At 37.2% G+C, this 16,924-nt stretch overlaps 1 protein-coding gene across 1 annotated transcript; it reads left to right on the forward strand.

Moving 5' to 3' along the window:
* Nucleotides 1-135: 135 nt before the first annotated feature.
* Nucleotides 136-16,780, forward strand: LOC141904233 (2-oxoglutarate dehydrogenase complex component E1-like). The gene is made up of 20 exons (XM_074792796.1): nucleotides 136-295; nucleotides 1,644-2,121; nucleotides 2,397-2,585; nucleotides 3,439-3,541; nucleotides 9,138-9,238; nucleotides 9,314-9,468; nucleotides 9,794-9,940; nucleotides 10,023-10,293; nucleotides 10,796-10,924; nucleotides 11,171-11,350; nucleotides 11,670-11,822; nucleotides 12,194-12,413; nucleotides 12,498-12,648; nucleotides 12,722-12,849; nucleotides 13,147-13,325; nucleotides 13,411-13,482; nucleotides 13,633-13,758; nucleotides 13,841-14,077; nucleotides 14,221-14,384; nucleotides 14,762-16,780. The coding sequence occupies exons 2-20, from the start codon at nucleotides 1,909-1,911 to the stop codon at nucleotides 14,865-14,867; spliced, it is 3,024 nt and encodes a 1,007-aa protein (XP_074648897.1). The 5' UTR covers nucleotides 136-295; nucleotides 1,644-1,908; the 3' UTR covers nucleotides 14,868-16,780.
* Nucleotides 16,781-16,924: the final 144 nt, after the last annotated feature.

Raw genomic sequence — 16,924 nt, forward strand, 5'->3', positions numbered from 1 at the left:
GCCATCTCTTAAAATCTTGAAATGACCTCGAAAGAACTGTATGGATGTGTCGACGCGATCGATTGGTTCCGAGCGGCAAACCTCCAACTCAGCAACCAATCGAAATAGAGCTTTCAACACCATACCACAGCTGGAAGGACGGTCGGAAGGACGACGAGAAAAGTAAATTTTCCACCGAATATTTTTCGATAGCCGTGTAAATACGATCACTCTCTCCTCATCGAAGCCTCATTTACTCCTCGACTGATACACCTCACAGTCACAGTTCGAGATATTGTATGAAAATACTTAGGAGGTAAATAAACAACACACAGCGCCTCAGCAGACAGTAGACACCGTAGTTTCTCTCTATCTAGTTTTTTTCAGTCATGTTGTTGACTTTTGGTCGATTTTCACCCACCGGATGGATGTTTGTCGTCGTCAATAATGTTGTGTTGCGAGTTTGGTTGACATTGCTTTAGGATAGAATTAACAGATGAAATCCGTTTGCATTTTTATGTCAGTCATTCTCAGTACCGTGACAAAACAACAGTCAAATCTGGAGCCTACTACTTTAACAACGCAGTATAGTAGGTCACACCACATCACATGATGCTCTCCGTTCGTCCCTCCCATCTTGTGACATTTTCATCCTTAAATTTGTTAATAATTCATCGGTTGATCTGAGGAGGTTATTATGCATCGATTTGACACTAAAATCAGTTGTTGCATTGAGATAACCTCTATATGATGATACTTTAGCGTCAGACGTTGTAGGGAACTGGTAACAACGACTGGTATTCAGACTATAATGTTACTTACTGTTTATCACACCACATGATGATGCTCTCCGTTCGTCCCTCCCGTCTTGTAACATTTTCATCCATAAATTTATTAATAAGTCATTGGTTGATCTGAGTGTATTATGCATCAATTTGTTCTAGAGTGAGGATTTTGCACTCAGAACTAAAACTGATTTCGCACAAACTTGTTAATATTTTTATCTTTCAGTAATTAGTAGTCGGTAGCTTTTTATGACTATTTGTGTCGAATACGAGACCAATAATGCACTTAGTGCCATTTTCCTAGGGGACAGGGATTTGATTGATAACGAAGACTTTGAATCAAAACAGTTTCGCTTATCTTAGTAATTGATAGGTTGAGTTAGTTGTTGGAGCATGTACGGGCTGTTGCTGCACAGCTGTTTATAATGGTTAAATCTATTTTACCACAGGCAAAAACTAAAGTCAACTTTAGTTTAAGCCTTACTTGTTGTTAAAAGAAAGAAGTCATTGCTTTCTTAGAATCTTTACCAGGGAGTGTTGAATATTGAGATATTCTGTTGAGCATTTTAAACCACTTCCCAAGTGGGCGTGGTTTCCCTGGACCCCTAGTTTGGATTTGCTTAAACTGAAATTTATTGAACTTGCGTTTGTCACAAAAAAATTTCCTCGAAAAGAAGGAAAGCCCCCAACACAATGCCAGGCAGCCTTTATTTGAAAAAGCTTTGAAATAAGTAATTTCAATAAACATGTATACGTTAGGAGTCTGTGATTAAATGTAGGCGTAGTCATCGATCAATGGTAGACCATCTATAAATAAAACTTCTATCAACATCGATATATTTGTTTATTTATGTCAATCTATATCTCGCATTCTTTCAGGCTTCAAAATACTGACAGAACAACAGTCGATCTAGTATTGGAATGTCAACAAAGACAAGGAAGTTGAATTCCTCACCATTCGAATGAAAGAAACAAATAATCGGGGAAAACCCAACGAGTAACTCACTCATCAAACAAATTGAATGATTGCGTAATCAGAGTGGCTCCTATGCCAAATCCTACCCTCGTCATTTACAAAAGACATTTCAACGTAATTCGGACGTTTTATAAAAGTTGATCGAGAGCTAAACGCGACGCACACAAAATGCAAAGATTACGGACGTTAAGTTTCGGGGCGTTGGCTCCTACGCTTCGCGCTCTCTCGAGGAATGACATCTCAAGACACCCTCTTCAACAACAGTTAGTCAAGTGTTACAGTTCGCAAGTAGTTGCCGAACCATTTCTCAATGGCAGCTCTTCGAGTTATATGGAGGAGATGTACAACTCTTGGCTCGAAGATCCCAAAAGTGTACATAAGGTAGGTTATTTCTCATAGGAAGTATTGCTTTAAGACTTGTCGACTGTTCTTGATTTTTGTATTCGTTCGTCTGGTCTGAAAAATGTTTTAATTTTCCTTGAGAAGATTTCCCCTTGACGTGTTGATAATGAAACGGAATTAATGTAATATTTGAAATCTTTTATCATGGACGTATGAATGTCAAATAGAATATTTTTAAATGTTATTTAGCAAACAGTTGTTGCTATAAGCTCCCTTTTAGCGTAATGCTTAAGATATTTTACTTTTCATTTCAGTCTTGGGATGCATTTTTTCGCAATACAACAGCTGGCGCCCAACCCGGGCAGGCGTACCAACGGCCACCGTCACTCACTTCAGATTCGATGTCGTTGAGTCCAGTTGCAGCGATGAGTCAAGTGGCATCTGCAGATACGAAGACAATCACAGATCATCTTTCTGTACAAGCTATCATCCGATCATATCAGGTAATGTACACCGGTTCCAATCAGTTGGTTTCTGCTAACTTTCTGACCATTCGGAGTCTTATGAATCTATTGATAAATGCGTGAAGGTTCGATATCTCTTGTGTTCGATATTTGTTCGTTATATTTTATTTCACTCCGTTGGTCATATTTTCGTGTTTAACTAGACTTTACTACGAATTGACCCGTTTATTACTCGCTTGACCTATTTCAAGTGTTCATCTGAAGTGTTCTTCCATTAATAATTGAAATGCTTTGTTGTTAAAGTTCAGTGATTTCCCTTATTATTTTCCCACATAGTTTATGAATAGGGAAATCGATCTTGTGACTGAACGTTAATTACCACCAATTACTTCAACGTTCATAAATTCTCAGCAAAACTTCTCGGTACAGCATTAAATATTGAAGCTCTACGTTTTATATTTTTGAAAATCTAAGCCTTTTATTATACACTACTGTACATGCATTGTTTGAATTTGATGAATTCATGTATGTTTTGTAACCAGTAACAGAAAGGCAGCATTTTTCCTGTCAGATTGTTACCCACGCAGACGGTAGGTGCCGTAGTCCACTAAATTGATTAATTTGAATGACTGACATTCAAAAGTTAATGATGTCGGTTGTCTACTTGACTGTAGTATCAAAAATGATGTTTTAATTCTCTGTATTTCAAATTCAATTGAAACTTTCTCAAAACACCTGCGATAATTGTGTGTTAACTGCCTCTATTCTATTGATTTATGCTAGAAATTAGATATTTGCTGTTAATTCGTTCATTTTGATGTTCGAAATGTTTTTGAAATGTGACCGCCAATACATACATCTGTGTGTTGTAGTGGATGTGTTCTGTTTGTAGGTTCGGGGTCATAACATCGCTCAGTTAGACCCTCTCGGTATTCTAAGTGCAGATCTCGATTCTTCCATGCCTCCAGAATTAACTTTACAAAACTACCGTCTAGGTAGGTAGTGCTGCCGCTATCTGCCATTACAGTGGATCAGCAAGAAAACAAAAACACATGTCGTCTGTGTTTTACTTTAATGGTGGCGATTGCATTAAAAATGATGATGGGTATGATTGTGAACGTTCACTGAGCTTGATTCTGTTCGTACAGATTTCTGTATTTTGAAATATTTTCTATTTTCATTCATGAAATCATCATTTTTATGTCAAAATTGCATTTTGTCTTACTGATTACTCATCATAATTAACCCTTTAACATCGATATCTAGACACTCCTATGTGCATCACTCTTGGAATGTTGATGTATTATTTGCTTCGTTGCATTTTTTTGAAGTTGTAAAGGACTCTCATTCTGTTGCGCTATGTTTATAGAATTCATGTCGAGGCAACTCAATATTTACCACTAAATTTTGCATGCTGGCTTAAAACGGTGGTCATTATTAGAATAAGAAAAGTGTATTAAGCCCTGTATGCGCATTGTGTACTGTTTCCTTCGCAGGTTTGAAACTAGAGAAATACTGAAACCTGAAGGCGGTCTATAGACGGTCTTTAGTTGCTAAACAGTCAGATCGGCACGTGCAGGACAGGGCTTCAGATTCAGTTTCAATCACAATTGTTACTTCGTCATATTTCAAGGGTGATGTACACGTCTCCATCTCTCCAGTGACAACCACTACTTTACATATACGTATATACTATACTGAAAACAGACTGGAAAAACTAAACTAACATGTGTGTATTACACCAGAATAGGCAGACAGACAGGCAGGCTTCCCTCATCAACTACGAACGCCGGCAACAACCGTTGACAAGGACCTACATCGCGCTTAAATACAGCTTCCATAGTGGTGTATGTTTATTTATAATTGTAGATCGCCGGGCATACGTTAGCAGCCCTGGACCCACTCGCCTTATCACCAAATATAAACGTTCCAGTACAACTGACGATGCCCTATTACCAGTTTGGTAAGACGTAAAAACGTGAAAAAAAAAAATACCTCAAAATACAACAAATTGAACGGTGAAATATCTTCCTGCACTCGTTCATTGATATTCTGTGTATGTGTGGTTGTAGCAAGTATTCATTTCACGTCTACGCGTTTTCTTTTCCTGTAAAAGAATGCTATTTCAGTAGAACTTTATTTTCTAGGGTGTTCGATTCGGGCGATTATCCTGCTCGGGTAGCCCGGAGTTATCTCGGGGAATGCCGTGAGTCGTTCATTTTGTCCATCACGTGGTACAAACGAGCTCCTCCGCGGGCGAGGCCGAATACACCTCCTCGGAGAGTATATTTAACCCGAGTTGTTCTGAGAAGCGAATCGAACGCCCTATCATAAGCCGATATATATATATATATATATATATATATATATATATACCGTATATATTATCTACTATGCATATTTTCACGTGTGATTTTTTCTTTCGGTTTTGAAAGTAACGTTTTCCGCTAATGGCTGCTTGGTGGCTATCTTACTTTCAATCGAGTATATCCAGCTTACATTTCATACGTACCATTAAGAAGCCTTTATGAATAATCAATTTGTGACGTTATCTTTTTGAAATATTTTACTAAAGGAAGCACCAATTGTTTGTAAAGCTCTTTTAAACTTAAAATCTATCACTGAATTCTTGAATGTCACACAATCTATGTACATTGTACAGATTGCTTTCGATGTTTTGATTATGGATTTTTCGAGCAGTTTTTGTATTACGTTTATGTCTGTTGTTTTTATTTGGCTGTTTATCAAATGTCGAATGCTGGGTTGTTGTCGTTTGTAGTAAGATTTTCACCATCTCGATCATTAATAACTTTCTGTACTGTATCTTTATTTACTGTGGAACTGTAGCCACCATTATCGCTGTCAGGGGACACTAGAAATTATCCGCCATTCTCTTCTATGATTTCTGTTATTTCTATACATGGTGATCCAAAAAAGCAACAACCTCATACGTCCAATTTTCCGAGTCCTATCGACATTGATGGAAAGCAAAATTTAATTAGATAGAAAATGACACCCAAAACTCTTGATTTCGTAAAGTAACTTTCGTTCCACTGCCATTATTATGAAACTTAATTATAGGTTCTATTGAATAGTAACTTTCCCGCAGGTTGAAGATAATACCAGTCTATAAAACCGGGCCCCATAGTTTTTGGTGTCATTTCCTTCATAAGAAAATTTCATATCCATCTTAGTGAAGGCCTTGGAAAGGTGGAAAAACACAGGAACCTCGTTATAATGACCTTATAAATGGAACTGCGTTTTTCGATATAATGATTTATGAGTTGCACGAAAACCTAGAATTTCGATATCAATTTAGCAAACTATCGGCAAAAACTAACAGTATGTTGTAATGATGTCTACTGTATGACGTTGTTTTTTTTGGACCACCCCGTATTCACTACTATCATACTATATAGATAGATGAACTCCGTGCTGATTTCTTTACTACCATCGATTGAAAAAATCAATAATCTATACGTCTGGACAGGATCTAATCAAAACACCGTAAAACCTTTCAATCCGCGTTTCGTGGCTCGACTGGTAAAATTGATGTTTTGTAACTAAAAGCTTACGGAATCCTGGCCAGAAATAGATAATGCATGTCGTACTTAGAAAACGGACTAATCTTTTTATTGATACGCATGTTAATAATAGTTGTACGTCGTTTTAGGTTACCTAAATAGAAGATTCGGCCCTCATTAATTGCCATTTAGAATTTAGAAATTTCTAAAATGTGAGACTTCGATTTATGCGTCATCGACGACTAATGGATTTATTGTTTTGATTTTGATTGTGTATTTACGTAACAATCTGTTTATAGCTTACATTTATTTCAGAAAGTTGTGCGCTGAGAAAACGTTCCTCTCCATATCACAACAATACACAAATACACGTTAACTAAAAATATGTTCAGTTTATATCATTGATCGATTGAATTATGTTGTTTAAGTACTAGGGGTAGTTCTACGCGCTACAGAATGTTACTATCTATATAGCTGTATTCTCTATATATACCTTACTTTTGTTCTGCTGGTAAACGTTGGTGGATTCACAAATAAACTAGAATATTGGGCTTTAATGACAATAAACTTATCCAGTATGTTTTTAATGACCAATACAAACAAATACTAGTATCATCGATATGTAGATATTCATACAATCTATCGGTGAAGTACACTAAGTATCGTGAGAATATTGAATTATTTATTGGAAATATGATAATAACGTTTGGAATACTTTGAATTCAGATCTTTTGAATAATAAACGTTTGACATTGGACACATGATTTCCGTAAATCAATAAATTGGGTCCCGGCCTTCGAAAAATATTTCACCCGTTTTATATTTAGCACACGATGAAAGTCCAGGTCAAATTGTCGTATGACTTTATTCATCAAATGTGTAATTAAAAAAAATAGATATGAAAGGTATATTTTAAGACGTTCTGTACGACTAACTACCAGCAGGCGTAGCGGCATGTTCTAACCCTGTAATCAATGTAACTATTTTATATTAACTTTGAATGTTTTCTTTCACTAACAACACTTTCAGAAAGATAAGACTTTAATTCGATCGATGAATACAGAAATAAAGATCGAAATGAATAAAAGAACCTTCCCGTCCTCTCGCGCGCTGCGTCGATCTCGCGCGCTGCGTCGAGAACGCTTCCTCTAACTAAATCAATCGCTAAACCAAATAAAAAAGTTAAAGCCAGGCAAGGATGTGTGAAGCCTGCCTGTCATCTGTAATTTATTTCATTTTGTTTACGTTGTGTGATTTTGATGGTCATGCTTTAGTGTGTTGTTGTACTGTATGCTCACATATAGTAGTGGTTTATCACTTTTTTCGAGAGAGTAAGAGACAATTTTTATTTCCAAAGCCTAGTTATTCACAAAAAACATTCTTCAACTCTTCGACTTTCTCATAAATTTTCGATAAAATCTTTGAAAATTTTAAGTTTGAAATTTTTGTGTCAACTGGGCCCAGAACCGAGCACAATCACTCTATTTCCCTCTATCAGATCATAGAAGTGTATTCACTTCTATGATCTGATCTTAAGAAACTTATTTGATCACAGAAAGGTCTATGTAGTTATACCTAGAATAACACTGGTTCACATATATGTAAATCCTTTTCACGAGTAAATTTAGATAAGACGCCTTATTGACTGCTCCCAGATTCCAACTTCTCATTTTGATTTGATAATCAAATTTAACCATTCTGCAACAAGCTCTGGAATAGTATTGTAGCGAAACTGGACCCCTTAATTCTTTCAAAATACCCTAGAATTAGCCTTAAATTCTGAGTTGACTGATCTGTAGGAACCCTGGTATAGATATATAGAATTTTCTGTGTAGTGGTATGATATATGCTGAGGTTCCGTTTCATCCCCAGTACAAAATTCCATTTTTATATTATTATGTCTATGTTATCTATCTAACTGTATTATACAGGGTGTCTCAAAAATTGTGTTACCGTAGCTTTAAGATTAATAGTTCATGCTTCGATTGAAATAGATTTGTTTGGGGGTTTGATTGGTAGATGTTTGCTCGAGGAGGGAATGTTGATATGCAATAGAAAGTCGTGCATGGCTCTGAGCACTAGGCATTAATGGAGTCGAACCAATATAAGAAATACAGTTCTTGCATTGTGTTCGTTTATTGATTGATAATCAGCTGCCAGTTGACATGATTTGAGACATTGATATTAAATCAACTGAAACAGGTTTCTCCTTAATTAAATTGCTGGTCCGCTTAACTGATATTGTTTCATTCGACTCCGTTTCACATGACTTATCACTTCATTTCAACATTTCATCTCGGCGAACATCCAGGTCTACCAACCTTACCCCCCCCCCCCTAAAAACAATAATAAAGATTATAGTTAATGAATTAGTATCCTTTAAACTTGGGTAACACATATTTCTGAGACACCCTGTGTATTATGTATCTTCATATATGTGTTTCTGGGTTTTTATTTAACTGGTTGTTTTGCCTGCAGGATGCATCGTGCTTCACGTTACAGTTGTAATTCACTGGTTTTCGATAGAGTTTTCTATTTTGTAAACTTGGTCACCAGATGTTTCAACTGTTTACATTACATTGTTACCAGCTGGTCATAGGCAGTCCTATTTAGATTTTGAATTTAGAATCGGAAAACTTAAATCGTCATAATGCATAGAATTTAGAAACGAACATCATATGTTGGTAATACATTCTAATAGAAACCAAAATCTTTATTTTCTTGTTTTGCGAAGTTGATTTTTCCAGAAAAAGCCAGAAGCACATTCTCTTCGCTATGCATTCTGCTAGTGCCACCAATCATCTATACGTATATTAAAATTAAGCCGGACGTAGGCGGACTCGCAAGTCCTTACTACGCCCGGCTTTAAATATGAAATATTTGAATTATGGGCTCATTACTTCGAGCTATGACAGACTTAGAACACATTTTAGTTAGGTTGTGGTAAACCTTCAGTTAGAAATTTAAGGTGGATAAGAATCTATGTAATTAAGGTGTGGCCGTAGTGGTATTTTAACCGTTTACGAATAGAAATTTATCTGCGTTCGATTTTAACGTCGTATTTCAGGTGAGAATGACCTTGACCGAGTATTCCGTCTGCCTAAAACGACGTACATCGGCGGAAGCCAGGAGGAGCTTACCCTGCGCGAAATCAAACAACGCCTCGAGGTAAGATTAGAAATGCTGACTTGAATATTTTCATCAATCTGAAACGTGTTCCGACGTATGTTTTGTATATTGTAGGATATATACTGTAAAACTGTCGGGGTTGAATATATGTTTATCAATAATCTGGACCAGTGCGACTGGATCAGACGAAGGTTTGAACCGCCGGGTATCATGCAAATGTCAGGCGATGAAAAACGTCTGCTGATGAAACGACTCATTCGATCTACGAGGTAATGAAACCACATATACAGTGCGACCTAGTTACTTCATCGGACCAGAAAATGTGTTTGTTGTGATGATTAAAAATTGTCCTTCTTTGGATGAAATTCCAAGTTTTCTTTTTGGAATATCAAAGTTTGTTGTAACCGCTGAATCATTGTTATATCTGAGGTCGTTATATCCAAGTTGCGCTGTATCCCCATCAAGCCATTAATTGTTCTGTTTTCTGTTTACGGTTGGATGCTACTGGTCGCTACAATTCGTCACATCATCTGTCCTCGGTGAAATTAAACGTTCAAACTAATAATAAATAGCGTTATCAATGATTTTTTGTAGATTTGAAGAATTCCTGGCAAAGAAATGGTCATCGGAGAAACGTTTCGGTTTGGAGGGATGTGAAGTGTTAATTCCCGCCATGAAGATGGTGATAGATCAATCGAGTAGTGATGGAGTTGATAGTTTTATAATAGGCATGCCTCACAGGTTAGCCCGCGACAAAAAACTGTCGAATAGTCGAGAATTTAACATCGGTTTTAAGTAATTCTGTTTGTATCGTTGATTTTAGAGGTCGTTTGAATGTCATAGCGAACGTCTGCCGTAAGCCGTTAGAGCAGATATTCTGTCAATTCGACTCGCAGTTGAACGCCGAAGACGAAGGCTCCGGCGATGTGAAATACCATCTCGGTTTGTCGCACGAACGTCTGAATCGCGCTTCGAATAAAAACATTCGCGTTTCGGTCGTCGCGAATCCGTCGCATTTAGAAGCGGTAAATCCGGTCGTGCAGGGAAAAACACGCGCGGAACAATTCTACCGAGGTGATACCGACGGCAAAAAGGTATTGTCCGATTTAAACTCTCTCCCGAGAGGTATCCGTTGGATTCACGGTCTGATTCTATGTAGTCGTCTATGGAAGTTTGAATGTTTTATTTACTGCTGTTTTTGAAGTTAGAAAATGTTGCTTTAGTTTAGTTTCAATTTCGTAAACGATCAGTCGATTCTTCGATGAATTAACTTATGCTTTTAACGAGGAAATTCGTACAAAATATCAGCTGCATTCGTCGGCGTTTACTGACGCTTTGTTCAGTCAGTCGTCTCAATCAAACAGATTTCATCTAAATCGATGTGGCTTTGCCTGTATTATTCTTATGGATTCCACACTGTCAGAATTGTTGAATTAACCGAACGAACTAACCCCCAGAGCCGGTTCGCCTCGTCACGACTAACTTTACCCCGGACACCATATTTCACTCTCCGATACGAACGCAGCTATTGGCTGTACATCTCACTACTACATATACAATACTGATTGGATGTTGTTGCGATATGTTTGTCTATAGGTTATGAGTATATTGTTACACGGAGATGCTGCTTTCGCTGGACAAGGCGTTGTCTACGAGACGTTCCATTTGTCGGATTTACCGGCCTACACGACGAAGGGAACTATTCATATCGTCGTCAACAACCAGGTAACAATAACTAACAATCACTGAAAATCAACGTTAATCATTTGTGAAAATTGAAAATTAGAAAAATTAACGTTTAAAAATGTGATATAGAATCTCACACTAATGATGAAATATAAAGGATGAAATGTTTTCTTTGAGCTAATAGTTCATTCAGTTCAATGTTTCGACTATATTCCCTTATAGTCATATTCAGGAATACTGAGTTATGAGAAGCTTAGCAAACTCTGGGGAATTTCTCTTTTACAGATTGGATTTACAACAGATCCGAGATCGTCGCGATCGTCGCCGTATTGTACGGATGTAGCGCGCGTTGTAAACGCTCCGATATTCCACGTGAACGCAGACGACCCTGAGGCCGTCATGTATGTGTGTAAAGTAGCTTCAGAATGGCGAGCCGAATGGGGAAAAGATGTCGTTATTGATTTGGTAAGAGTTATCACAGTTTACAGCTACAGACTTGACTATGACTACCGTTTGAGAGTAGTTAGACTAAAATATCAAAATTCCCTCAAAATCAAAATGACTTCTAGCTCATTTTCAATTAGCTACCGAGTGCTATTTTTCGAAGTCAAATTACTCACAATTAAAGATATGAGGTAGTCTGGTCTGCAGCTAGAATGAAAGTTTTTGAATGATAAATTTTAGATTTGTGTTTTGGTGTTGTAAAGATGGAGAGAGGCTCTCGAGATGAGGTATATTCACCGACTCAGTTATTGAGTAATGTTTTTATCCGTTTGTTATATAGGTTTGTTATCGTAGAAACGGCCACAATGAAATTGATGAACCGATGTTTACTCAACCGTTGATGTACAATAAAATCGCGCGTCAACCGAACGTCATGAATAAATACGTGGAGAAACTGACATCGGAAGACGTCATACAACGTACAGATTTTGAGGTTCGAATCTTTTGCCCACCGTTCCATTAACGTCTGTTCAATTGTCCGTCTTTAGTCAGAAATTAGTTTCAGAGTTTTCAACAGGTCTTAAACAATGTTAAGAACGTATATGCCCTAGATGTCTCAATGTTTAGGTCCGAGTACTACTGATTTCAGTGTTTTCAGTAAGAAATTAACAAGCCAGGTCCCTTCAAAAAACAGGAGGGTCCCATAATGTGTCACAGTCCCTGAAACGAAAGCTGGTTTGAAAGAACAGGTCCTTAAAAAACGACAGACGGGTCTGAGACCCAGGACCTGGCTCTTATTGAAAACACTGGATTTTGATTAGATTTTACTCAAATGAAATATAACGATGTTGATTGTTGTAATAGGCTGAAAGAGACACGTACGATCGAATCTGCGAAGAATCGTACGTCGCCGCTAAAAAACAAACTGCCGTACGAAACAGCGACTGGCTCGATTCGCCATGGTCCGGATTCTTTGAGACTAAAGACGCGATGAAACTGCCGGAGACCGGTGTCGATAAAGATACTCTTTCTCACGTCGCTGATGTATTTTCGTCGTGTCCCGATGACTTCGCTCTGCATCCAGGTAAAGTCTTAAATAATACGCAGTTGTCTGGCATTAAAAAAAATTTGGAAAATAATTTTGAAATATTGTTTGTTTGTTTGTCAGGTCTGAAGAGGATTTTGAGAGGTCGAAAAGATTTGTCGAAGAAATGCATGGCTGATTGGGCGATGGGAGAGGCCTTAGCGTGGGGTACCCTTCTGAAAGACGGGGTACACGTCAGACTCAGCGGTCAGGATGTCGAACGTGGAACATTCAGGTATAAAAAGGCTTCTTACAAATTAAAGGGATTGTTTTGATTTTTGCTGAAATAAGTTTCATGGATGTTTCAGTCATCGTCACAACGTTCTTCACCATCAGAAGATTGATAAAGAAACGTACGTTCCATTGAATCATCTTTATCCAGAACAAGCGACGTACACTGTATGTAACAGTTCATTGTCTGAATACGCTGTTCTCGGTAAGTTCACAGACAATCATTCTCTGCTCTACAAGTTATGCCTTTTGTATTGTAACAAAAAAAACCGATAATAATGGTAGGCCCAATGAGGAACTATTTTACAATGTCATTTTTTTCTGTGAAAATATTTCTTGGTTACATGTGTATTGATGAATTTATTCAGTGTGCAATTTTTCAAATTTTCTTATTGGAGTTGACATTTTAAGTTTGTTTTATTTGATAAGTTCTTTGTTTTATCTTTGCCAAGTTTGCCACTCTATTTAATGTCTATAGTTTATGATTGTGTTTTTATTGTAGGATTCGATGTTGGTTATTCTCTGACTAACCCGAACTCGCTGGTGATTTGGGAAGCTCAGTTCGGTGATTTCCACAACACTGCGCAGTGTATAATCGATCAGTTCATATCATCTGGTCAGAGCAAGTGGGTTCGTCAGAGTGGTATCGTGCTACTCCTGCCTCACGGAATGGAAGGAATGGTACGATGATTCTGATTATTCATAAAGGCTTTACGATACTTGCTTTGTTTATGTAGATGTTCATATTGATAATGTATCTCTCCAGGGACCGGAGCACTCCAGTGCTAGATTGGAGCGTTTCCTGCAAATGTCCAGCGATGATCCAGATCATTTCCCTGTAAGTTTAATTTATCGACACGACTTACTCAACTCATTTAATCAATCATACAATTCAGCCACATCCAGTTCCATGTTTTGATCTTTATGATATTGAATTTAATATTTTAACTGAAGTTCGTTCAATAAAATGATTGTCTGCATTTTGTAGGTTATCGGGCCAAACTTTGAGATGCAGCAGCTTCACGAGATCAATTGGTTTGTAGTGAACTGCACAACGCCTGCAAATTATTTCCACGCGATGAGACGACAGATTGCTTTACCTATACGTAAACCGGTTAGTTGAATTCAACCCCTTAGAATCCCTGCAGCTGATAATGGATAGCATCGGTTCAATCTTTTAATAAATCGTATTTCAGTTGATCGTCATGTCGCCGAAGAGTTTACTACGTCACCCGGAAGCTCGTTCATCGTTCGATGACATGCAAGACGGTACCCACTTCAAACGAGTTATAGCCGACGATAGCGCCGTCAATGAAACCCCGAAAAAGGTCGAAAAGAACATATTCTGTTCGGGCAAGATTTACTTCGAATTGATCAAAGAACGAGAAAAGAAAGGATTAGTCGAGAAAATAGCGATTCACAGAGTTGAACAGGTTTGTGTCTGAAATGGATAATTAGCATCTGTCTTTATTGGTTTAACTAGTTCCAATCCTTACTACACTTACAACGGAAGAATAATTGTTATAACCAGTTCAGCTGTTGTTGCTGTTATCTGAATTGATATTTATATTTGCAGTTAAGTCCGTTCCCGTATGATTTAGTAAGGGAAGAGGTCGTGAAATATCCGAATGCTAAAGTATGCTGGGTCCAGGAAGAGCATAAAAACCAAGGAGCCTGGTCGTATATACACCCTCGTATGGAAGCTGTACTCAACAAGTATCACAATGGAGAACGTTGCTTGTAAGTTCTTTTTCATTTAGATTCCAATTGCTAGAGATCAGCTAGTTTCAGTTCTATATTACTGAGTAATACGTCGCTAATATGGGTTAAAGCCTCACTTTAGCGTATCTCCCGAGGGTATCCTATTCTAAGCTGCTCATTCGGGCTAATCGGGCGGTTCTTGCCATTGAAGAGTCTCGAAACTCAAGGTTCGAATTCCTGCCGAGGGAGGATGCCCTGTAACGACCCAGCTAGGAGCAGATTCCTGGTAACTTGGTTGAGTACGAATACTTTAGTGTAATAGTATGAGTGTCTCATAACACACAGCGGTATTGGGACTACGTTCTTCAAATAATCAAAATCTTAAATCTTAATCATGTATTTTGTTTATTTAATAGTTATGCCGGACGACATGCTTCAGCTGCGACCGCGACAGGCATTAAACAGATGCACACGATCGAATCGAACCAGCTACTGAGAGACGCGATGACCATTATCAAATAAATCAATAGATCTCGATATAATCAGCATCGACTGAATGATGCATATTTACTGAACTTAGTGTGAGTTTTTGTTGACAGAAATTTCGTATATTCACATAACTATGTTCGCTCACCTCGTATAGAATAATTTTTCCGGGGGATATCTATAGACACGGCTACAATTTACAAACTCTTTTTATGACTGGGTGTCTTCGTCTTTGGTGCAAGGTTAACAAATTTATGTTTATAAGTGAAGAAACATTGAGACAGAGATTGATTGGTTATGACCGCTCTCATGTTTATAGTCGATGATGCCATCTTTCGTCTTCTAAAATTTCTGAATTGTGCTTGACTTGTTTATTCGTTACTCGGCTAAAACCTGAATATTTAGGATTATTTTTGAATAAGATAAGAGCTGAGAAATGAGGGTTATTCTTCCTTGCGATTGATTTTCGACGAACGATGTTTTAACAAAATGTGTAAATACTTTGTAGTTATTAAAGTTGAATGTATTGAATACATGTTTAACTTATTAATGTTTAAGTAAATGAAAAGGGTAATTTTCGAGCTTTATTCAGATTTAGTTCGGGGTAAATTTTGAAATTCGGTTCTTCGGCGCAAATTTCGTGTAAATCTTCAGTGTAGATACTGGCCGCGTGCTGCTTGATAATCTACTGTAATAGGACGTGTAGTGTAACACATTGTATCGTTTAGAACTTGATATTAATGTCCAAACCTGAGAAAACTTGTTATGTAAAAAGTCTTGTTTAGTTTTTCACGCAATGTTGATCATCTGCCAGCTACATACATGGTGTGTATTATAGAAAATTATAAATTCTAGTGTTTTTGTGGATGCTATTGATAATAATCGATGCTTGTCAGACTGTTTATGAACGTTAAAGATGATCTTATTTACTCTTAATTAGTGAAGCTAAAGCCTATGTGGAAAGCTTACTACGTCTGTGTATAATATAACCTTGTGTTTAACAAGCCGTAGAATGGTTGCCTTTAGTTGTAAATAGTAATGAAATGTTGTTGGTGTGCCCAATTAGAATTTCATTTTTAAACATCATTTGGCTTGAATAGTTTAATCGTAAAAACTATAGACCGAGAAAGAAAGCAACGATTGGGCCATCGTCGGTTTCCATGCTATGACTTAAATGAGGGCGTAAGAAAGAATAAATGAATACTACTGCTGGTGTTGAGAGTATGAGAAAATGTTTGATTTGACTAGTTCTCTGCAGATAATCATTTTTAAATAGTCTATTTAGTTAAAGTTATATAGGGTAACGTGAGATTCAAAGTGACTGGTTAATATTGATTGGGTTTTTCTGTATTATTTACTAGATTTTTTCAATCAATCAAAAACACTCTTATTAGTGATTTAAGTTAGAAATCAAGAGTTCTGTCAGAGACTTACGAATGATTAGTTGAATAATGAAATTGTTTTTATGTGCGTTTTCTTTTCATTATTCTTTAACTGTTTAACTGTGATGTTTTTTCTCTTCTGCAATGATTGACGCCAAAAATAGTTGTTAAAGCTTTGTTTAGATTTGTAGATTGCGTACGGTTTTCCCTTTCTCCGAAGACGCTACTGTTTTAGTGCACATTTGAATCTACGGTCCATCAATCAATTCATTGGCCAGTTCGTAAATACTTGTACTTGTTTTCAAAGGCAACTTTTAAACTTTGAATCGAGAAAAAATGAACAGTCTACGAAATGAAAAAAAATTGCTTGGCAAAAACTAACGTTCGGTTTCAGTAGAAGCCCATACGTTCTACCGTTCCTTTTGAGTAGGATGTCTGCTCTGCAATTAATTCACGGAGTGTCAAGTAGGTGGCGCTTCTACTGTTGTATTGTCACCGCTTCAGTGAATGTGGATCGAGTAAAAACTTTCAATGCATAGAAGTTTAATAAAATGTCAAAAATAATTGTCACTTATTTTCCTGTGCGTGATTTGTTGTATTTCGGGATTTACCATGCTTTCAAAATGAGGATACAGCAGTAACACGAGGATCTCACAAAACAGCAACAAAATGAACAAAAGCATTTTTAACAAAAAAAAAAAACAGTTACCA

Source organism: Tubulanus polymorphus, chromosome 4 (genome assembly GCF_964204645.1).
Source record: "Tubulanus polymorphus chromosome 4, tnTubPoly1.2, whole genome shotgun sequence".
Lineage (NCBI taxonomy): Eukaryota > Metazoa > Nemertea > Palaeonemertea > Tubulaniformes > Tubulanidae > Tubulanus > Tubulanus polymorphus.